General features: G+C 36.9%; 2 protein-coding genes across 10 annotated transcripts in view; both read left to right on the forward strand.

Moving 5' to 3' along the window:
• Nucleotides 1-3,656, forward strand: part of rpl31 (ribosomal protein L31) — an 810,223-nt gene extending 806,567 nt beyond the window's left edge. Inside the window, exon 5 of the mRNA XM_051926198.1 lies at nucleotides 3,608-3,656. Within this exon, the coding sequence (XP_051782158.1) occupies nucleotides 3,608-3,630 (23 nt within the window). The 3' untranslated portion in view covers nucleotides 3,631-3,656. The remainder of the gene's footprint in view (nucleotides 1-3,607) is intronic.
• The window catches only part of LOC114650761 (mitogen-activated protein kinase kinase kinase kinase 4), a 296,865-nt gene that overhangs the window by 159,104 nt on the left and 112,957 nt on the right, over nucleotides 1-24,804 (forward strand). For 2 of the 9 annotated variants that reach the window (XM_028800590.2, XM_051926168.1), the window contains exons 15-18: nucleotides 1,639-1,860; nucleotides 11,677-11,826; nucleotides 23,721-23,963; nucleotides 24,453-24,562. In XM_028800590.2, the coding sequence (XP_028656423.1) occupies nucleotides 1,639-1,860; nucleotides 11,677-11,826; nucleotides 23,721-23,963; nucleotides 24,453-24,562 (725 nt within the window). The remainder of the gene's footprint in view (nucleotides 1-1,638; nucleotides 1,861-11,676; nucleotides 11,827-23,720; nucleotides 23,964-24,452; nucleotides 24,563-24,804) is intronic. The other 7 variants (XM_051926169.1, XM_051926166.1, XM_028800598.2 and 4 more) reach the window with 5 other exon arrangements.

The raw sequence follows: 24,804 nt of genomic DNA on the forward strand, positions 1-24,804 counted from the left end.
TACTTGTAATTAATTTTCCTCTGAACATATTTTTAATTAATGTCAGAAAAATTATGGTGGTATTGCGTGATTTGTGTATATATAAATATATACTGCATAGGAAAAGTATCCACCCCCTTGAAAGTTTCCACATTTTATTATTATACAGCTTTAAATTACAGTGGATATAATTGGAATTTTTTGACATTGATCAACAAAAAGACTCTAATGTCAAAGAAATACAGTTTCAGCAAAGTTATCTAAATTAATCACAAATATTAAATTTAAAATAAATGACGGCACAAGTATTCACGTCTTTTAAGTCAGTGTTTAGTGGATGAACCTTGGGCAGCAATTCCATACTTTAGTCTGTGTGGTTAAGTCTTTATTAGCTTTGGCTGGACACTGCAGTGTTTTTCCCCATTCTTCTTTGCAAAACTGCTAAAGCTCTGTCATGTTGCATGGGAATAGTGAGTAAGCAGCCGTTTTCAAGTCTTGCCAGATATTTTCAGGTGGTTTGAAATCTAGACTTTAACTCAGTCATTACAGCATTTTAACATTGTTGTTTTTATGCCATTCCTATGTAGCTTTGACTTTATGCTTGGGATCGTTGTCTTGTTGCAAGCAAATCTTTTCCCAAGGTAAATGTTTCTTGCAGACTCCATCAGGACATTCCTGTATTTTGATTCATTCATTTTACCCTCCACAAAAAAAGAAGCATTCTCACAGCATGATGCTGCCACCACCATGCTTGATGATGGGGAGGATGTGTAATGATAATGTACAGTCTAATTTCCAGAAAGTTCAGTTTTGGCCTCAGCATACCATTGAACCTTTTTCTTGCTCACTTGAGTGGCTCCAGTAGTGCCATCTAGCAATCTCTTTTGTTTTTTTAAAACAGCTTACTGTTATAAATTCTCCCATAAAGCTTTTAATAGTTTAGCACATGGGTAGAAGTTGTTACACTCACAGTCTCTCCAATCTCAGGTAGTGTAGCTTTTAACTCTTCAATGTTATATCATACGTTTCTTGGTGGCCACCCTCAGTAATCATGTTCTTGCACAATCACTCTGCTCTAGACAGATTTACCGCTGTGCCATACTCTTTCTATTTCTTAATGATTGATTTAACTGTACTTGAATGGATATTCAGTGACCTGTAAATTTTCTTTGTCCATTCCATAACGTGTACTTTTCAATCTCCTTTTTGTGAAGTCACCTTTGGAATGTGTCTTCATTGTGTAGGTTAGGCCATAATACTAATTGTCTTAAATTGGACCTTTCAGATGAAGTACATTTATACTACAATCAATTGAAAGCCTTTGACTAAAGACAGGTGATCTCCATTTAACTAGTTATGTGACTTCTAAAACAAATCAGCTGCACCATGGATGATCTAGGTTTGTAATATTGAGGGAGTGAATACTTAATGCAGTCAATTGTTTTGTGTTTAATTTTTGTAAGTAATTTATATCACTCTGCAGACATTTTTTTCACATTGTCATTAGAGTCTTTCTGTTGATCAGTGTCAAAAGGCCAAATTAAATCAACTGCGATACAATGCTGTATGACAGTAAAATGTGGAAGCTTCCATGGAGGTGAATATATTTATAGACACTGTACAGTATATTCCTGAATTCTTGCATTCTTTGTACATCAGGAGTTTAAGTGGCGTGAGATGGAAGAGCAACGGCAATCAGAGAGGCTTCAGCGTCAGTTACAGCAGGAGCAGCTCTACCTCCTATCACTGCAGAGTGACCATAGACAACAGCAGCAAGACAGGAATAAGCAGCAGTCCCAGCAGCAGGTTCAACAGCAACAAGGGTACCAGCCAACAGAGCAGAAGCCTCAGCCACATGAGCCAACAGACAGACCAAGAGAGGTGAACTGCAGTGCTGTTGTTTATTGACAGTTTTTTTTTTTTTAAATAAATCACCTCTTCTTAGGGTTGTTCAGTGAGCATCATGAATTTGGTGATTTTTTTTTTTGCTTTCCCCAAGGATTTCCGTAAGCCCCAAGATCTATGTCAAGTTAGTGTGCTTTATCACTGTTTCTGAGGATATCTTCTGGGAACTGTAGTTACCTCCTACCGTTAAAATTATGACGTTGGGTCTGTTGCTGTTTAACTTGTAGTATTAGTGAAAGTTTGTTTGTGTATTTAATGGTACTCTGGCATACTTGTTGGCTCCTATCTGTTATTGCTGCTTTAATTTGGTTAAATAGGTCTTAACAGTGGATGAAATATTTATTTTTAATTTTATGTTGTTGTGTTTGATTTACCTCCTTACTGGTGCTTATTCAAAATAGCAATGTAACAGTTTGTCTACACAAGTACAAATGATTTTTGGAGTGCATTTACTTGGTTTTACTGTCACTTTTTAGTTATGAGCATTATTGAGTGATGGCGTTTGCATTTACTGTAAAGGCGGACTCTAGTTTCACATATCAAGGGAATTGTTTTTAAAACTGTTCATAGTGCCAATTTCATGAATATTCATGGTGGCATTATGTTTTTCTACTTTACCTTGGTTTTCAAGATTTTTTTAATCAGGATTTAATACAGCTGCTTTACAGTGTATAGTTCAGTGCAGTATAGTAAGTCTGAGTTAAGCTTTATAAAGTGAGGTGCTTGTTCTTTTTAAAAAAAAAAAAAAAAAAAAAAAAATTATTATTATTATTATTATTTTTTTTTTTTTAAGTTTTTTGGTCCAGGTTCAAATTTGAGCTATTAAGATTTGATTTGTCTGATGATGCCTCAGCCGCTTTGACTGCTGCTTTCTTTCTTGTCCAATTAATAACAAGACAAAATCTGCACTCTTGTCACAGTCATTGCCTCCTCCACTGCAATCTTTGGGCCAGCTTATACTAAAAATTGTGTGACAGTCATTTTCACCTAATATCCTGACTGGAGCAGAAATGGTAAACGTTTGTTTTTGTTAAATTCTAGTTTTTTATATACTAGGCATATGAATAAGAAACATTTAAATATTTAGCCAATTTAAAGGTGAAAAATCTGTTTAGTAAATTAAAAAATGGTTAGCACCTGAGGCCTAGCACCCACATCACAGTAAGCTACACAGAGAAAGCAAGACTTCAATATAAATTCCTTGTCAAACTTTAAATCAAATGTGAATTTACACTTTTATATTCTAATGAATGAAAGTGACTACTGTTTTAAATGCATTTAAGTGGCACACAGGAGAGTATGTAGAATCCTTCAGCAAAGACAAATGTCAAGAGCTTTTGCTGAAGGAACCTTTTCTGTTTTTTCCAAAATCATGCAAGATTGAAACAGAATTCTCAGTTGTCATCCTTTAGAACACTTAAGAACATTACTGATAAAGAAGAATTTACCGTACTAAACAAAAATGCTTTCCTGTTGTGGGGCTTAACTTGTTAAGAAAAGCATATTACGTGTCTTTTTGTTTCATGAGTTTGATTTAGCCTTTCACATTTTGGCAACTTTTCCCCCAACCTTTGTGTGTTTATATTTTGAGGTTGTGTGCTTTGTTCCCCTGTTAAATGAGCAAAATATTTATTTGGGAACTGTGTATTTTTTTTTCATCTTTTGGAGTAGCATTGAAATAATTGTAAGCAGTCGCTTACACAGGTCTTAGCTGTACTGGGAGGTGGGAACACAAGTATAAACTAAGAACTGGCATAATCTGTTAAGTAAATAGGTCTTATCTGGTTGAATAAACTTTACTCCCACCCCCCTAACCCCCTGACTACTGTTTAAAATTCCTTTTTACTTTGTTCCCCATTTCACAAGTAGGGTAGACAAAACTGTCTCAAACTACTTTGGGAAGCAGCTATAGGTTTTTCTAAAGAAGATAACAAGCTATCTGTTATTACAAAAAGTAAAACCAAATCTGCAAAATACAGCAGTGTTGCAAAATGTGTTTGGAGTAACACAATGCCAAAATTAGTGCAAGGTAAAACAAACATCAAATTTTGCCTTTGAATAAGACCGCCTTCGAATATAATTTGAATTTATTTGAAAAAGGAGTGGTGGCTCTGAGGCTAAGGATCTGCGCTGGTATCCCGAAGGTTGCCAGTTCGAATCCCCGTCACTGCCAAAAGAGATTCTACTCTGCTGGGCCCTTAACCAAGGCCCTTAACCTTCAGTTGCTCCAGGGGCGCTGTACAATGGCTCACCCTGCGCTCTGACCCCAAGGTGTATGCGAAAACTAACAAATTCCTAATACAAGAAATTGTATAAGGCGAAATAAAGTAAAATATTTGTATAAAATATTTGTGAATTTCCCCTTGGGATTAATAAAGTATCTATCTATCTATAGAACAAAAAAAAAAGAGTGAAGTTCAATCTGACAGCCCTATTTCTTGCACAGGCTGAAAAATGGTCAACTCAACACATTTGTGTGGGTTCCTGCTGGTCTCTTGGGAATTCCGTGATAATGCAGACCTCTTTTATAACAGCTATCCTAACAACACTTTGGTACTTTTATGTTGCTGTCCAGTGATTTATAATTTTTTTAAACCCCTTTGTTGAAATAAATTAGCCTAATAAGTGAAGGAATAGTTTTAAAAGCATGTCAGTGTTTGTTTATAGTTAAGTAAATGTTTTTTAGCTTGAACATTAAGGTTGTTCTTGACAGGGGTGACATTTGAAACCTAGTACCTGGATCTGTGTGGCTGTATTGCTAAATTTTATGCCATAATTCTACCTTTGCACAAAGCTGAAAAGACTTTTGTGACTTGCACATTCTACGTAAGCTGCAACAGCAGTGGTGGTGCAGTGGTAGCGCCGCTGCCTTGCAGTTCAGAGACTGGGGATCACATCTCGGTGCTCCCTTCATAGAGTTTACACATTCTCTCTTTGTCTGTGGAGGTTTCCTCCCATGCAGATTAGGCGGATTGGTGTTGCTAAATTAGCCTTAGTGTGTATGTGTGTCATCACCCTGTGAAGGACTGGTGCCCTCCCAAAGTGGTGTTCCTACTTTGCACCATACAATTTCAGGGATATGCTTTGGCTGTCCCCAACTCAGCCCTGAATAAAGTATGTTAGGAAAATGGGTAGATGGATGCATTGGAACCTTTAACACTAGAATTACCAGAGCCTACGAAAAAACTCATAAATCCGTCCCACCTTAAATCGCGTCTTAAATCCGTTTGCACCTCTCCGCCAGAGTCCTTTGTCATCTAAATGTGCTGATAAACAAAAGCTACTAGCAGCCAGCTATTCCATCCCCCCACCGACTTAGAATGAACTTCTCTCCTAGCTCAAGCCTTGCCTTGATTTGATTACCTGGGATTGAAGTGGAGTTTTAGAGTGGAAATAATTCTAGCGTTATTTGGAATACACGCATTTCATGTGTGTTCCATTTCTATAGTAGGCTGTGCAAACACATTTTTAAAACAGAAACGTTTTTCATATTCTAATAGTAAATGACAAAATGTAGGCATAAACTATATAACGTATGAAGCCTGAAGTCCATATATCAAAGAAACACTTTCACAAAAGGTACAAATAAGAGAACACGTGCGCTTTCATTCAAAAAATGTAAAAAAAAAAGCCGCGTTAGCATGCCACATTGACATTCTTACTACAACCGCTGCGGTGGCGTAATGGTATCAGCCCCTGACTGGGAATCAGAGGGTGGCGAGTTCGATCCCGCACGGCTCCACTTCGAGAAATGAACTGCTCTTATTCTTACAATTTTAGAATAACAACATAAATTTGATTTCACTCTGTAACAGCCGGTGTAACTTATGATACTGGTAAAGGTTAGCTTTTTTTTTTTTTTTTTTTTTTTTTTTTTTTTTAATTCACTTTTCATTCTCGCAGTCGCATTCAGAATCAATCCATACAACCCCATCTGACACAGCTGGTTTCACATAAATAAAAGTGCACTTTTATTCAAGACTATAACCGAAGAATAAAGAAAGCAAGTTACAGTTGGTGGTTGATACAACAGCTTGCGTGGTGCAATGTTAAGAACTGCTGATTTCCGATCCGTGCTATATAAAATCATCACATTCAAATATTAACAGTTCCCACACACCCAAGGTCCGCCATTCCTACATTTACGACATGTGTACTTGTTGCAGTGTACACACCTCTCTGTGCTATGGTTCCTATTACAGTGAATGAGCACCTGACACTGTACTTTCTTCCCTGGGGGAAGCTGAGGTCTTAGAACGGAAGTTTGTTGATGCTGTATCATCTTTTCTTTTTCCATCGCCTTTTCCTGTAAGAAGTGACGACGAAGTTCCTCTGCAAGGTGAGCCATGAACACTCTTCTTTTCTCAGTGGACCCCGTGCATGCCTTATACAGTACGTGTGCGTTCATCGCTGCTAGGTCAAGGATGTTGTAGAACACAGCAACCGGTCACCTGCGTGTTCCTGTTCGCACTGAACAAGCACGCGCCTTCTGGTCCATGATGTCAACGCCACGCTGGGGAAAAAAGACAGACAAATATATGTGACATTTTGAAGAAATCATTTTATCACCAGAATAGCACCAGAATACTTCGTCACACTAATATTTTTTTCATTAGCATACCTTCATGTGGTTGTAGTCTGTGACCGTGTTTGGGTTTTTTTTTTTTTTTATCTTGCCCAATCTCCACATCATGGTGCATTGTGCTGAGAATGCAGACAGACTTCATCTTTTTGGGCACATACACTGTCAGCATGGCACTGGGAGATCTAAACACCAGCGTGGAGAATTGTTCGTGTACTGAACTGACTTTAGCTGCAGGTGGAAGTTCCCGTCGCACTTTATTCATGGTGCCAAGCAGAGCTGTATTGCGGTGCAGCAGTCTATTAGCCAGCGAAAGTGACGTGAAGAAGTTGTCTGTTGTTACGGTTCTGCCTTTGTCCAGAAATGGCTCCATAAGCTTTGTGACCACAGACTCGGAAAGTCTTTCTCCCGTGGGACGACTGGGATCTTTTCCTAAATAAGGAGTGGCATTGCACATGTACTTTGTCTCCAAATCTGCCGCAATCCAAAAAGGCAGAACCGTAACAACAGACAACTTCTTCACGTCACTTTCGCTGGCTAATAGACTGCTGCACCGCAATACAGCTCTGCTTGGCACCATGAATAAAGTGCGACGGGAACTTCCACCTGCAGCTAAAGTCAGTTCAGTACACGAACAATTCTCCACGCTGGTGTTTAGATCTTTAGACAGTTTTATAAACAATTTACATTACATTTCTATTATTATTAAGTTATTAAGCAGTACGCATACGTTTTCAACCCGAGATTTTTCTTCTTTTTTTGCATATAACAAAGACATATGCATTGCATTTGTCATTCCAACAGATTGCACATCACAAACATTAACACTGCTATCATTTTTTTTGTGTCTGCCGTTTCTATAGGAGGGTGACAATGAGTTAAATTCCAATGGATGTTTTTCAAATGTTGACAAGCAATAAGCAAAAGGTATCACTGAAAACCACAGAAAACAAAAACAGCAAAAAAAAAAAAACAACAGTACGAGGAAAGTTTGAAGAAATAATTTTTTTTTTTTTTATACAGTATTTCTATTTGGGGATCGTTGTGCAAATGTGCACAACTGAGCTGCGACCACAGATCTAACTGCTCTGTGGATAATTAGTTCAAGCATTTCAAGGTCATTTTGTTGTAATGAAAGTATCTGCTGAATGTACTTTGTGGTAACGAGATTTCTATAGACTCGTGTCATATGGGGAAACTGTCGGGACCATAAAAATACTTTGTTGTAATACTCTCTCACCTCGGTCTCTCTCTGCGACGCTGCAAAGCCCCGCCCGCCAAGCGTTCTGAAAAGTCTGCGGACCGGGGGTTGGGGACCCCTGTCGTAAAGAACTCAAAAACATTGAGGCGGTACACATGTAGAGCAGAATAGAGATAATGGAAGTACAGTGGAACCTCAGTTCACGACCATAATTCGTTCCAAAACTCTGGTCGTAAACTGATTTGGTCGTGAACCGAAGCAATTTTCCCCATAGGATTGTATGTAAATACAATTAATTCGTTCCAGACCATATGAACTGTATGCAAATATATATATTTAAGTTTTTAAGCACAAATATAGTTAATTAAACCATAGAATGCACAGCGTAATAGTAAACTAAATATAAAAACATTGAATAACACTGAGAAAACCTTGAAACAACAGAGAAAACTAACATTGCAAGAGTTCGCGCTATACTGTAGCCTTATGACCCGATCGCTGTAAACACTTTTTTTTTTTAGTTTTAAGCTCAGGGAAAAAAAGGAACATTTGAACAAATCCGAACTTTATTTAAAAACCAACCATAAACCTCCAAGAAAGTAACATTATAGGAGTTCACGCTAATAGCCTTACAACCCAATCGCTGTAAACACTCTTTTTAAATGAGTTTTAAGCACAGGGGAAAAGGAACATTTGAACAAATCCGGACTTTATTTAAAAGCCAACCATAAACAACCAAGAAAGTAACATTGCAGGAGTTCACGCTAATAGCCTTACAACCCGATCGCTGTAAACACTCTTTTTAAATGAGTTTTAAGCACAGGGGGAAAAAAGGAACATTTGAACAAATCCGGACTTTATTTAAAAACCAACCATAAACCACCAAGAAAGTAACATTGCAGGAGTTCACGCTAATAGCCTTACAACCCGATCGCTGTGTAAACTTTTTTTTAATGAGTTTTAAGCACAGGGAAAAAAATGAACATTTGAAAAATCTGTAATTTAATAAACCACCAAGAAAAAGTAACATTGCAACAAATCACGCTATGAACCACTTGCTGTAAACACTTTTTTAAATGAGTTTTAAGCACAGGGGAAAAATTGAACATTTGAAAAAAGAGAAAAGTAACATTGCAACAATTCACGCTACGAACCGAAAAATGAACATTTGAAAAATCCGTAATGCAAAAACTAACCATAAACCACCAAGAAAACTAACTATGCATGAGTCGAGTTCTGGCATGAAGTGAGGAGGAACTGGGTGGAGAATAATCCGGTCTCGTCGTAGTCGAAGACTTGTTGCGGGATGTAGCCTTCGTCCTCCACTAATTTTGTGAAATTTTTCAAGAATTCTTTTGCAGCTTCAGCATCGGAACTAGCAGCCTCTCCATGCCTTACCACACTATGAATGCCACTTCTCTTGTGAAACTTTTCAAACCATCCTCTACTGGCTTTAATTTCCTCACTTTCGCCACTCGTAGAAGGATAATTTTGTAGCATATCGTCATGAATCTTACTGGCTTTCTCGCATAACATCGCCTCGCCTACGCTATCCCCTGCAAGTTGCTTCTCGTTCAGCCACACTAGCAACAGTTTTTCCACCTCTTCCAGCACTTGAGGCCTCTGCCTGGTTAACGCTGTAACTCCTTTTGCAACATCAGCTGCTTTAATAGATTGTTTCTGCTTTAGAATAGTCAAAATCTACGATTTTGACTTCTTGTACTCGGTGACAAGATCAGTAACACGAACGCCATGCTCATACTTTTCAATAATTTCTTTCTTTACTTTGATTTCAATTTTCTGCAAAACTTTCTTTTCACCACTCTTCACTTGCTTAGAAGCCATGGTTAACTGCAAAAGCACACGAAATACTGTAGAGCACAAAGAGTTCACAGGTAAAGCACGCACGTCCTGACTGAGAGCAATGAACAGGGAGAGGCTGAACATGTGCTTAAATACAGTAATCGGCGCATACAAACCGGAAGGGAAATGAAATAGAGCACAAAGAGTTCACAGCGAAAGCACGCACGCACGTCTGACTGAGAACAATGCAACATGTGCGGAAATCATCGGCGCGCACAAACCGAAAGGGAAACTGGCTTATTCATATACCGAGTGTGTGGTCGTGAACCGAGGCAAAAGTTTGGCGAACTTTTTGGTCGTGGACCGAGACGTTTGTGAACCGAGGTTCCACTGTATGAAAATTTGAAAGTCTCAAAAAAGTGATAGTAAAGATCACATTAGCGCAAACAAATGGAAATTATTACTCGGTGAAACAATGGAACAGCGAAGAGAGATTGAATATATTGTTCGGATTTAAACTTTAAGTTGGAGACTTATAGATCTTCTAATTCGTGTTGCCATCAGGGAAAAAAGTAGTATTTCTTCCCAATGAAGAGGCTTATCTGCGAGAATTAAAAGGGTTGTTGTTTGGTGAAAGGGAAATCCCACGAGAGAAATCATTTCTCATTTGTGTGAATGCTATTGTCAGACACATTTCTTTTAGAGAGAAAGAAACGATATTCACTCACGGGTAGTTATACGCTGCGTTGTCATGATGTAATTCCAAACACGGAATCAAAATTCAATGCAATATTGATGAAAAGGTAAAAGCGTAAAGAGATCAAATGCATGGACATAGGTGATATGACCGAAGTGCGCCGCGCGAAATGCAGATCACGTGGCACGGCAGCATCAGCAAGCCAGCAGGTGATCGAGCAAAGAGGAGGTTAAAAAAAAAAATAGTTTCCCATTGTATCACTGTTTAGGAGGGGGTTTCAGAGGAGCAACCGCATCTCCTTGGGGTGTGTTCAGCTCCCCTCTTCACAACGTGAACAGCAGAGATGTATATTTTTTTTTTATTTTGGAAAATATAAAAAATTCAGACAACAAAAAAATAATGTATACTAATCTCATTTGTAAACTGCAGAAGCAATTAATAATGAAAAAAATGCACAAACCTAGCAAAATTAGTATCGGCAGCGATCCAGACCCTAGGCTCTGGAGATAAAAGGGCATTACAAGAACATTTAATTGTAATGACAAAGTTTTAGCTCACTGAAATATTTCTTAGTCTGGCTGTCTTCTTCGAAGCTATATTGCCTTCTGCAGAGAACAGTGTCAGTGATGGGGCTTACTTTATCAAGATGCAATATCTAGCATTATTACCATTTGGCCATTATAATGCATTTTCCTCTCTCAGCATTTTAGTCTCTGTAAACTGTGTGAGAACTTAATTCCTTAAAAGTCATTCAAAGGCATCTTTCATCTTCTGGCCTCATCCTCTCATCTTCATTACTGGTTTTGCAGTCAAATCAGGTGAGGACACTCCAAGAAGAGAATAGGTACCTTAGTCTCACTTAAAAGGTCTTTTGATACTTCTTTTCATGAAGGCCATGTTTACCATTTTATTTTTGTGCAAAAAGTAATGGATATTCAAATACATTAAACAAGACTTTTTTAATGAAAAATTCATACATTTTACATCATGTATATACCATATTCTGCTTTAGAGTGAAATTAAAAAAATATATTAAGGAATTGTAAAGATAATTTACATTTTTTAGTTACCGTATATGCTCGAATATAAGCCGAGTTTTCCTGCACCCAAAATGTGCCGAAAAACATCACCCTCGGCTTATATTCGTGTCAGGTCCCGTTTTTGTTGACCCTCTTCTCCACTTATAGAGCTAGTTTACAGTTTTTCTTTGTAAATAAATACTCAAAAACATTTCACCTACTCATGCCTCAATTAATGTATGGTAATTGTATTGGTATTTATTTTGATTATTGAAACTTACCAGTAGCTGCTGGATTTCCCACCCTAGACTTATACTCGAGTCAATAAGTTTTTATATTCGGGTCGGCTTATACTCGAGTATATACGGTTTTTATTAGATGAAAAATAAGACTTCAGATTTTTGGGGTTATACCTTTCCTTCATTGTTTGTTTTTTTAATTACTTGGTGCATTTCTGTTATCAATATCAGTATCTTCTATATATTTTCAGAGTGAGGACCGATTCAGAGGTTCACCTCAAGCACAATCAAAACAACCTAGCAAAGTGTTGGAGCCCCCAGTGCCTTCCCGCTCAGAGTCCTTTTCTAATGGCAGCTCAGAACCTGCCCAGTCTGCAGTACACAGGCCTGTGGAGCCTCAGGTAAGAAAGGGAGGGGAAATTAGTTGGGCATAATGATTAGGGTACTTACATTTAAACAAATTTAGTCAATGACTCAGTGTGTCGCTCTAAGCAAGTAATTTTTCCTTCTACTACTCTGGAAGATTTAAAAAAAAAAAAAATCACATGTGGGCAGTGCTTACTTACATATGTTTGGTATCTCTGCTTATAAAATAAATGGGAGTGCAGTTCACTGCTAAAAAATGCATATATTCAAGGAACTTTGTAAATATGGCCTACAAAGTACTTGTAACATATATATGAATGTGTCTCTATATATCTGTAATAAATGCAAAATTTAGACTCTTGGCATACATGCATATATATATATATACACACACACACACACACACACACACACACACACACACACACACACACACACACATATATATATAAATTTTACCCAGATTCATAGAAGTTTAGATGTTACTTAAGTTTAGCAGATTGGAATACAGATATTGTTAAATCCAAGTTAAAATATTTTTATGAATACAATAAAACCTCAATTTTCCATCTTGAACTATCAGTTCCTATATTGTCAAACCCACAAATAACTATAAACTCTAAAAAACTCTTTATTCTGGCTATGTATTTTGTTGTCAAGAAATGCATGTCTGTTGATTTATATATTTGTTTTTATGATTATTGTAAGATCCTTTTGTAAATTTATTGTTGTTTTTCTTACTTTTTTTAAATGCACTGATTTTGTGAGGAATTCATATACAAAAAATGGTAATCTATAGATATTATATATTAAACAGTTCATAGGTCGTATCATGTAATTTACCAAAGAAATGGGTATTGAAACAAATAAAAAGGAAAATATTTACTTGAACTTGAATTTGCAAGAATGTTTCTGTACTGTATTTGTTACAAATAATTTTATTGTGCAAGTTTTCATCCCCTTGTGTCTTGCCTGCTCAGTTAGTTTTATATACTTATTGCAAATGCAGTAAATATAGAGAACTGAAGGGTAGGGGGGGGGGGGTGTCAGATTGAATGTATCAGGTGGGTGTCCATGCATGAAAGGGGAATGTCTTGTGCATGGCTTTCTAATGCAGCCATAGCTGTCTTTAGATAGAATCAGTAACTACAAGAATGGTCATGATTATCCTCTATCTTAACCTTCATTCCTTCAATGAAGGTATAGTCAGGTCCATAAATATTTGGACAGTGACACAATTTTCATAATTTTGGCTTTGTACACTACTACAATGGATTTGAAACAAAGCAATTAAGATGTGTTTCAAATCAAGTATAGACATTCAGCTTTAATTCTAGGGATTTAACAAAAATATTGTATGTATGTATGTTTAGAAAAGACAAACATTTTATTGCATGGTCCCATTATTTTCTGGGGCTCAAAAGTCTTTCGACAAACTAACATAATCATAATGATCATTTTCAATATTTGGTTGAAAATTCTTTACAATTAATGACTGCCTGAAGTCTGGAACCCATGGCCATCTCCAAGTGCTGGGTTTCCACTCTAGTGATACTTTACCAGGTCTTTACTGCAGCTGTCTTCAGTTGCTGCTTGTTCTTTAGATTTTTTGCTATTGGTTTTGTCTTCAACAAGTGAATTACTTGTCCATTTGAGTTAAGGTCAGTTAATTGACTTTGCCTATGATGAATATTCCACATTTTTTGCATTGAAAAGCACTTGGTTGCTTTTGTAGTATATTTTGGCTCATTGTCCATCAGTACTGTGAAGTGTTGTCCTATCAGTTTTGTAGCATTTGGCTGAACCTGAGCAGATAGTATAGCCAGTCCTGTACACTTCAGAATTCATCCTGTTACTTCTGCCAGCACTCACATCATCAGTAAACCACAGTGAGTGACTTCCATTTGCAGCCATGCATGATCATGCCATAAAACTGCTTCCAACATGTTTCACAGATGATGTGTTATGCATTGGATCATGAGCCATTTCTTCTGTTCTCCATACTCTTCTCTTTCTAACATTCTGGTATATATTGATCTTAGTTTCCTTTGTCCAAAGAAAATTGTTCTAAAACTGGACAGGCTTTTAAAAATGTTCTCTGGCAAAGTTTAATCTGTCCTTTCTATGCTTGAGGCTTATAAGTCGTTTGCACCTTGTGGTAAACCCTCTGTCTTTACTTTCATAAAGTCTTCTCTTGATTATAGACTTTGGCAATGATAGGTCTACCTCCCAGAGAATGTTCTTGGTTTGGCTAGATGTTGTGAAGGAGTTCTTCTTCACCAAGGACAGAATTCTGCCATCATTCAGAACAATTGTCTTTTGTGGTTTTCCAGACCATCTAGTGTTGCAAGTTGCTCAGTGTATTCCTAATTTTTAAAAATGCACCAAATGGTTGATTTGACCACTCCTCATGTTTCAGCTGTCTCTCTAAACGGTTTTTATTTTCAAAGCCTAATGATGAACTGTTTTTACTTGCACGGAGAACTCTTTGGACCTCATATTGAGAGTTCACAATGACAGCTTCCAAATGCATATTCCACACTTGAAATCAATTCCAGGCCTTTTACCAGTTTAATAGTTAATAAAATAATGATGGAACTGCTCCCACCTGACAATGAAACAGCTTGTCAGTCAAATGTCCAAATATTTTTTTGAGCCCCTGGAAATGGGGTGGCTATGTAGAAAAGTGGCTGTCCTAAACGTCTCATATGACATTTTCGGTAAACCCGTTAAATTAAAGCTGAAAGTCTACATTTCAGTCTCATCTTGATTTCTTTATTACAGATCCTTTCTGGTAGTATACAGAGCCAAATTTATGAAAATTGGCACTGTTCAAATACTTTTGGACTTGACTGTAAATGGATGCAAAATGCAAAAAAGGTTGCTGCTTAGATATCCCTTTAAAATAGGCTGTGTAACCTAGAAAAATAATAAAAAAAATTTGAGTTGACTTATGAATCAGTTAGAAGTTTCATTTTTGAATTCCATGTCATGTAATGCTGAGTGTTTCAGCAGTCTGTGACTGCATATCTACTCATAACTTTAGCTACATGTGCAGAGCTCTTGATTTTTGAAATGGTGTGCTTAAAGTCAAATGATATGTTATTATTGTGTATTGGAATTCTGACTATTAAGAAGTAGTTATTTTTGGTTTAGTGTGTGGTTATTTAACAGTTGAATGTAGTATATTTCTAGTAACTCACATTTTTTTTAGTGTCTGCTCACTCACTGGTTCTGTTAACTATTGTGAGCAAGTCTTGCTATATATTTGTATTTGTGATCATTGAGACCTCTAGCTGCTGAATTCCTCTTTCAGCGGCTTTTGATGGGACACTGACAAATTATTAAATTATCAAAATTGTTCTTGAATAAAATATTTAGATTATGATTTATGTTGCTCCACTTGCATAAAAGTCCAGCAAATGTCAAAATGTGTAAAAATCCTAACTGCAGTCAGTAGCCTAATGCACTTTATTTTTTGATGAAAATGTTAAAAATAAAAAAAGAATCAATATGCACCTGAATGAGTGAGTGAATGGATAAATAAACAAATAAAGAGGTGATTTTGCAGTAGTTTACATGAACTGCTTTGGTTTATATTATTTTTATTATTATTATGTGCAGTCTTGTAGCTTTATAATCTGAAAGTATAAATAAGTAGTTGAAGGTGCCAGGAACAAATCCAGTTATTGAGGAAGAAAATTACAGTTGTGAGAGAAGCAGTAAATCCCTTTGAATTTTCTGGATTCCTCCATATTTTATTTCAGTGTAATCATCATGAATAGTGACTTTAAAAAGTGTATCCATATCAGTCAAGGGAGTTATGTTAGTCTGAATTAAAAACTAGTGTAATCACTAAATTATTTTAAGATTTATTAGATTCCTTTTTAGCTGGTGTTTTCTTGTTAATGAAAACAAATGTTATAGGAAAATCATAATTGAAAGTATAAAAACTGGTAAAAAAAACAAAAATAAAAAAATTACGAAAAAAAAAGCTAATTTAGTTAGATTTCTCATTACACGTTTGTCTGCATAATGTGCATGCAAGTGTACATAGGTGCCGATATATTCATGAAAATATGTTGTTAGGTTGGACAAGAACATTGATTTGTACCTCCCACCTATTATGTTCTTTTATGCCCCTGTATTAACACGTGCGTCTCTATTGGCATCACAACACTGATCTCCTCTAGCATCGACATCTGTCAAATTACAACAATACACATTTGTGTGTTAATTAAATTATGCAACCACCCGCTGCCCAAGAAAACGTATACATTACAAATTGCCTAAATTAAAGCAGCAACTACAGGATTTTTCGCACCATAAGGCTCAACGGATTGTAAAGCGCAATATCAATGAATGGGGTCTACTTTCATACATAAGGTGCATCGGATTATAAGGCGCATTCAGCGAAACAAAACAGTCAGATAAGTCAAACTTTATTCAACTCATTCACAATAACTCTCAACATTGTTCAGTTGTAACATAAAATACAAAACAATACACTCACTTTTTCAGTTCATTTCTCTTCCACAAATCCATCAAATTCTTCATCCTTAGTGTCCGAGGTAAATAGTTGGGCGATTTCAGCATCAAGCATGCCCGGATCTCTCTCGTCATTTTCCGAGTCAGTCTCATTGCTGTTACTTAGCTGCTTAGTGATGATTCCGCCCTTTGTGAAAGCTTGGACAATACTTGAGACTGACACCTTAGCCCAGTCATCCACGATCCATTGGCAGATAGTGGCGTAACTCGCCCGGCGTTGCCTTCCTGTCTTGGTGAATGTGTGTTCACCTTCTGTCATCCAATGCTCTCACGCAGCTCTCAATTTAACTTTGAATGACCTGTTGACGCCGATATCTAACGGTTGGAGTTCTTTGGTTAATCCACCCGGAATGATGGCAAGCTCCGAATTAGTTTGCTTCACTCAGATTTTGACAGTATCGGTGAGATGGGCACGCATGGAGTAGCAGATCAATAGAGACGGAGATTTGTGGAAAAAGCCATCTGGTCTCCTGACGTAAACTTCTCTCAGCCACTCACTCATCTTCTCCTCGTCCATCCAGCCCTTTGGGTTAGCTTTGATGATGACGCCGGCCGGAAACTTTTCTTTTGGCCAAGTGTTCCTTTTGAAAATGTTTCTGGCCATTAGCCTGGCAAACGAGAACTACAGTGAAGGATGACTTCTCGTTCCCTGTGGTGCGTATAGATACCGTACTGCTTCCTGTTTTCTTGACAGTATGGTTCACGGGGATGTCAAAGGTAAGAGGGACCTCGTTCATGTTGGTGATGTGTTCTGGCCGGATCTTTTTTCAGTGATCTTGTTCTTGCAGTAAGTGCGGAAAATGGCCAGCTTTTCTTCGTAATCCTTTGGCAGTTGCTGCGAGATGGTAGTTCTTGTGCGGATGGAGAGATTACGTCTTTTCATAAAACGGAAGCACCAAGAAGGACCTCCTCGAAAGTCAGTGATCTTCATGTCACGTGCTACTGCTGTTGCCTTAAGTTGAATAGAGACTGTAGAGACGCTTCTACCTGCTGTTCTCTGTTCAATAACCCACTGTTCAACTTTGTCCTCTAACTGTGGCCATCTCGCTTTGTTCCCTTGGAAACTCTGTTTGGTCTTCTTTACTTGGCACAGGTCATCTTCTTGCTTCCTCCACTTCCGCACCATTGATTCATTAATGTTGAATTCTCTTGCAGCTGCTCTATTCCCATGTTCTACTGCGTGCCTGATAGCCTTGAGTTTGAAATCCGCTTTGTAAGCATGTCTCTTAACAGGTGCCATTTTGGGATCCTAATAAACACACTGTAATATTGTATGTTGAAGTACAGTACGTATTACTCCACGAGGCCCCTGACTACGGTAGCCGTAATGCTCCAACAATCCATCAAGCGGTGCAGCTTCGTAGCTTACCAAAGTCATTCTAAAACATTTTGACAGATTTTTGAGCACCGTGTACCACATAAAATCGGTTCAAGGTCAGTAAGCACAACCAGAATTAATACATAAGGCGCACCGGATTATACGGCGAATTGTCGATTTTTGATAAAATTTAAAGGATTTTAAGTGCGCCTTATGGTCCAAAAAATACTGTAATTCATTTTTAGAATCTGTGATTTTAGGTGGCAAAGGACAACCCACATGTTACAACTGAATTTTTTTCCCTCACATCTGTTACTGAGAATGAAAAACTACTGCCTCCTTCCCGTCAGGGTTTCATTAGTCATTTTCAGCTATGCTGTGTTCCTTTCTGAGACTGAAAATGAATAGCAAAGCCTCACCACTTATTTTGTGGCTGTCAGTCACAGGTGTCCCACAAATTGTCAGCGTGTCAACATTTTTACCAAACATTAAAGAAAAGGAGATATGATATTCCATCTTTACTTTTGGAAAATCCTATTAAGTAGTTTTAAAATTGGATCCATGGAGAATTTGTGAAGTAGTTTGAGTGGCTACCACTGGCATCAGAATCAGTCAATTAAAAACATTATTTTACATAATGAGACCTGCATCTCCAGTGTATGTAAACTTGTGGCTGTAGTTGCTTTTCTTCTATAGTTTTGAAATCTATTTTTATATTTAATTTGTGTCATTATTATATATTTAAAACAAGGGGGCTCCGCCCCCTGCTCGCTTCGCTCACCTACCCCCGGCGTTTTGAACCCGTGCCCGCTGGGCAGGCACGTGTGAGGATGACGCACGTTTAATACCGAGCGTTCGCCCATGTCACTCTGGGGCCCCCCACTGTTAATACGGAGCTCCGTCCGTACTATTATGCGGTGCATTGTGGACTACTGCGGACCCCGTAGTGTTTCCCGTTTCAGTTTGTATCTCGGTCAGTCGAGCTTTTGTTTTTGAAGCTTTTGAATTCCGGTCTTCATTATCTGTAACCTGCTGTCCATGTGTTTGGCCCCCTCGTTTAACCTGTTTATGACGTTTTACTTTGCTTTCTACTCTGTCTTTCATTTCTGATCTCGCTTTATTCTGCTTTTGTTTCAATGACACCTGGTCCATGGTGAATATATTTTCCCTTTTTCGAGTAATAACATTCATTTGTTTGCGATACTGTGATGTTTATCGTACTGTTAATAATGCATCACTGTAATGCATTGTGGAGCCCTGCGGACTCTGTAGTGCTTCCCGTTTCACTTCGTCTCTCGTTTAGTCAAGCTTTTTCTTTTTGGAGCAGTGCCTGCCTGGCCTGCGGCATTTCAGACGCACGTTGTAGGCGCCTGCGTTCATTAATTATATCCAGGCAGGCGCGTGTTTGTATCTCGGTCACTCGAGCTGGGGCTTTGTTCTGTAACCTGCTCTCCATGTGTTTGTCCCTGTTCTTTAACCTCTTTATGACGTTTTACTTTGTTTCCTACTCTGACGGTTCGTAGTCTCTCCCATTTCACTCTTAGGGGGGGGGGGCTTTGTGTGGCACTTGCGCACTATGTCTTTTGCGTCCACGGGCAGGTCCCTGCGTCCATATCCGGTTTACCATTCTCGTTTAGTAATATGGATCAGTGTACACTGAGAGAATAAAAGTCCCTGAATTTCTTACTTTGTGGATCTGAGCACAATAGCTAACTAACATTTATATTAGCTAATTTTTGGGGTGGGCTGCAGAAGCTTATTGTCTCCAGTGGAAAAAAAGGAAACTGACGCTTTACATTCATTTTAAAAAATATTTCCTGCTATTCTCATCATCGAAATTGATTAAGCAGACATGTAGAATGTAGTAAGTGCTATCATGTGAGCCAGCATTGCATGTGTACAGTTTGTTTAAATCAGGTTATCAGATACTAATGTTTTATGGTGTTTGCCTTTAATTTTTAATTTGTATGTCTGTAATTTTGTGAAATGATTAATTTCAAATTTCTCTTTTGAGTGTTGGAACAAGCTTTTGTAGAGGGTTATAAAGTGCCCTCCATAATGTTTGGGACAGAGACACATTTTTCCTTGATTTACCTCATCACAGTTTAAAATTTCAAATCAAGCAATTCAGACATGATTAAAGTACACATTGCAGGTATTTATTTAAGGGTATTTGGACACGTTTCACTTACATTACGTTGTCATTACGGGGTGTTGTGTGCAGAATTCTGAAGAAAAAAATGAATTGAATCCATTTTGGAATAAGGCTGTAACATAACAAAAGGTGGAAAAAGTGATACGCTGTGAATACTTTCTGGATGCACTGTACACCATGTAGAAATTCCAATATTTTTTCTACATGGTCACCCCAATTCAGGGCACCATAATGTTTGGGACATGGCAATGACATGAATATTAAAGCAGTTGTATTTAGTACTTTATTGCATATCCCTTGCATGCAAAGACTGCTTGAAGTCTGTGATTTATAGATATCACCAGGTGCCTAGTATCTTCTCTGGTATGGGCAAATGTCTCATGGGAGTGATTTAGGTTCAATAATAGCTCTGCATGGTCATATAACCAAGGAATGCTAGTTTAAAGGACCTAATGTTCCATTCACTTTTCCCTCATGATGATTTCTTACTGTATATCAAGATGAAAATGTTTCTAAACACACTTTTAAACTAATCCACACCACTAAGAGCTCAAATGCCTCCCAGCTTTAAACTTCATTACTCATTGTTACGGGAATTTCTAGTGTGTAGAATGCCAAGCAGACTTTTCTATCTGAAAAACACCACTCTTGACACAGTTTTGGACTTGTATGACATTACAAGAAGAACTATAGTGATTCTGAAGGCAAGAGTGTCACCATTCATTATTAGGTCCTAGATATTAATATATAGTCAAGTGTTTTTGGATTTTTGCATTTTAAATTTTGAAAAGGCAATTCACATCTTATTAGCTGACCAGCATACAGTCTGTAGCAGACTGTAGTGGAAAAATACAAACAAAATGCACAGACAGGAATCAACCATAATCCATAACTTATTTGTAATATTTGGGGTATCTGGATTCCACAGCATATCTCCTGCTCAGTTAAGAATATTAAACCCAATGAGTACCAGAAGTCGCTTTGAGCAGAGTATGTCTACATGTTTTTGATGTACGACACTGAACACTTTGTGTTTAAGTAATAAAATGATAAAGCTTATCTGTTTTCCCTTCATGTGTGAAGTGAAAAATATTACATAATTGCCTGATTATGATTATTTGAGCTGACCACGATTGTTTTGCATGATTATTAGAATTGCCTACATTCATCTGTATAAAAATATAGCTGGATGAAACAGAAATACCAATAAATGGCTTCTTTTCTTGTTAAGGAGTTATGTATATTAAATTATTAGGCTTACTGTAATATTAGTGTTATACTGTAAAACTAACAGTAGAAGACAAATTATTAATCATAATTATGTAAAATGTCCTGATTGTGACAGCCCTGGGTAGATATACATGATAAATGTGAAAAATTACACCAGATATTTGAAATATTAAAATGTATTCTTTTAATTTAAATGTTTAAAGTGTAAGTATTCTCAGTTGTAATAAAATTGTCATTTTTCACCCATTGATAGTGGTCCATAGAGCACTAGATAACTAGTAAAGGATCAAAAAATAACATATTCGTAATTACTGCCCTTGAAATAGTATAAAACAACCACCTACATAGTTATGTTTGAAATTTTTCATTTATAACGTTCTGGGTGTGTCTCTAAGAGATCTAGGACCACCAGTGATGAGTCAAATATTAAAAATCTCATATTCATGGTCAGCAATGTGAACTGTAATGCAATTAAACAATGAAAACCCATAATGAATACATTTAACGCTTTGCAGAATAAACAAGACAATTTTAAAGGAATGGTTGATTACTGATTAAAGACTTGAAGCGAGTTGGGTAAATAAAAAAGTAGTGAATTATTAGAGGAGTTGTCACTGTGAAGCTCAGTGAAATCAAGTGAGAAAGAAAACATAATGGAAAGTCTACATTGATTGTGGCTGTCAATCTACAATATTTTGCTTGACACAAGCAACACAGTGGAGCTTACCATAACACACAGAATTTCAAGTAGACGTTTTTTCCCACCATGTTTATGGACTATTCTATGCCCCTCTGGTTCACCCATCTTCTTCACACTAGTCTTCACTGTTTCTGTAGACATTTTCACTTAATATTAAGGCAAAAATAATAATGAAAAAGCAAAAGCTGAGCACTTTTAAAAAACAATAGCAATGGTCGAATTAACAGGTGTAACATGACTAGAGTACAGTTTACATTCTTTCCGTGGAGTAGCAGACCATTTAAACAGCTTCCCAGATATATCCTTTGAAAATTTTCCAGATGCTTATTTAGAAAACTGATTTTTCATTTGGAGAATGAAGTTTGGGTATACATTTTCAGGAACTGTAAAAGCAAATTTTTAGATTTTGTTTAGCACAAATCTCATCCCATGTGTAAATCTTAGGTGGTTTTTTTTGTTGTTTTTTTTTTTGAAAAGTGGAGAAAAAAATGAAAAATTACAATTTTTGCTGTGGTTTCCACACTCCAGTTTTGTTTTTTCTTTTAAATAAAAAAAGATATTTCACCAAACTGTCATATGGGCATTTCAGACTGATATGATACTAAAAAATGATTTTTAATGCTTTGAGCATTCTTTAACTGTTATTTGAATTACTGTAAAACTGGCAGTTATTGCCTTTACATAATGTCTACTATGAGTTACTGCTCAAAATAGTTATCTCTTGTTGTACATTAACTGTGATTCCAAGTTTGTAGCCATCCATTTTCTGAGCTTACTTTTGTCCTGTACAGGGTCAAAATGCTATTTTTTAATTTTTTTTTCAAATTTACCTTTTTTTCTTTGTTTGAAATGTTCACTTTGACCTCATCTCAAAGCAAGATGCCAGGGCCCAAGAGAACTCGCTTAGATGTAATGTTTGCTCTTGAGTAAACCATGCTAATTTTCTTTTATGATGTACCCACCCAAAGAAATGGTAACTTCTGGAAATGAACTTGCATTTATTGTTTATCCACTACTATACACCAGGAAATGAAATCAAGAATCTGGTTAATTTAAATTTAACAAAGACCTTTTTCTTAAAGAGGCACATTTCTGTGCTGTCCCCATTTCACTTATTCACCCTGGCCTAGTATTTACAAAACGTTAGCTGTACAAAAATTACAGTGAGCAATGTACCTCCTTTGTACCTGCAGTGTTAGTAAATATTTAGTAAATGAATGTTGCTTTAATTTGATAAATCTGTATGGAAGTGAAGCAAATTGCTTTCAGAAACCAGATTCAGATGGCAGTGTGACTTGAAGGATCTAACTATATTATACCATTTCAGCACTAATAATTGTAGTTCCACATAAAATATTTAAAGGTTTACATTTGACACATTGATGGAAAATCGAGGTTATATTTTAAAAGAAACAACATTTCAGTTTCACACAGATTAATGTGTGAGGTATTTCAACAGGGGGATCCTTTGGTTTCTAGTCAATTGATAGTGTAATTTGTATTTTAACTTACTGCATTTTAAATCAAAACTTGCAATATACAGTACCTAATTTATTGCACTATGTCTTTAGTTGTTTATATTTAAACTTTGAATGTGTATTACACATTTGAGTTATTTTAAACATATCTACACTGAACAGTTAGGCAAATTTGGTTTTTCATTACATAACAGCCTTAAAACGCTTATATATGTTTGGGGCGGGTTTGGGGGTTGTGGCTGCCTTAAAATGGTGAATTGAGTCAATGAAGTTGGGGATTTCAGCGAGTGTTAATAGGTGTTGCTACTTTTTATATAGCTGTGTACACATTCCTTGGAATCTGCAGTGCTTGTTGGCTTACATGTGGATATGTCATACTGTAAATGTCTGTCTCCATTCATCTCCATTTTCTGTGTTTCCACACCCTTCCCTTGTATGTGCAGCATGATGCAATTTATAGAAGTGCAAGCTGAACGTTCTGTTTATTCTCTTCTTGGAAGGTACAGTGGTCCCATCTGGCATCTCTCAAGAATAATGCTTCCCCTGTGTCTCGATCCCATTCCTTCAGTGACCCTTCTCCTATTTTTGCACATCTCCATCTTCGTTCTCAGGACCCATATCCACCTTCTCGCAATGACATTCAGCAAAGCTCTGAGCCTAGGTCAGACATGCCTGACCCCAGCCAAAAGGATAAATTCTCTGGGGTCTGGGCTAGAGCAGACAGTGAGGAGGTTCCCCCAAGGGTAAGAGGAGTACAAGTGGTGTTGTGAACTATTTGGGAAGAGCAGGGTGGGACAAGTTGTGGGAAAGAAGCAAAATCTGCCATTAATAAAGTGACCAAAACATTTATCCATTTTCATGTGAACTGTAAAACATCTCTTTGGAACTGTAGGTATTAAGATAAAACTGTATAGCATTTGTTTTGAACAATGGGTTCTAGACGTTTATATCATAAAAGCTTATCTGAATGTGTTTAATTTTTTAGCCTGTAAAACTTCATCTCTTATAGTTTCTCCATTTTGCTGTTCAGTTTATTTCATTTTCACTTGCTAAGCTGCAACTGAAGGTTTGATTTATAAACACCTAGCTTTCTCTCAGAAATTAGTCTAATTGCTGCATTTTCAATGTGCTTAAATATTGAAAAGTGGTGTTAAGTTAAAGTGAATTGGTATACTAATCTTGATGCAGGAAGGTTTGCATTGGTTTTTAAGAACTGGACTTTCTGTTTAAAGGTTCCTGTAAGAACAACATCCAGATCTCCTGTGTTATCACGTCGTGACTCACCATCACCATTGAACAGTCAACTTGTCAATCAGGCCGGCCAAAGGAATTCCACAAGGTTGTGAGTTTTGTTTTTTCCCCTTTGAATTGTGGTTTATTAATAATTAAATTGGTAATAAATAATTAAAATGTTTCTTTTGCATCATTATGCTGTCATAGCAGCTGGATTTATTTTTTATTACTAGCCTAAGTGGTTCTTTTTTTATTGTCTTAAGACCTATTTCCTTACTGTCTTTCAGGGTAGTTGAGATTACTAAATGTTTGTACTAAGCTTTTCAAACCAATAATATCAACCAATTTAAA

This window comes from Erpetoichthys calabaricus, chromosome 4 (genome assembly GCF_900747795.2).
Source record: "Erpetoichthys calabaricus chromosome 4, fErpCal1.3, whole genome shotgun sequence".
Classification (NCBI taxonomy): Eukaryota; Metazoa; Chordata; class Cladistia; order Polypteriformes; family Polypteridae; genus Erpetoichthys; species Erpetoichthys calabaricus.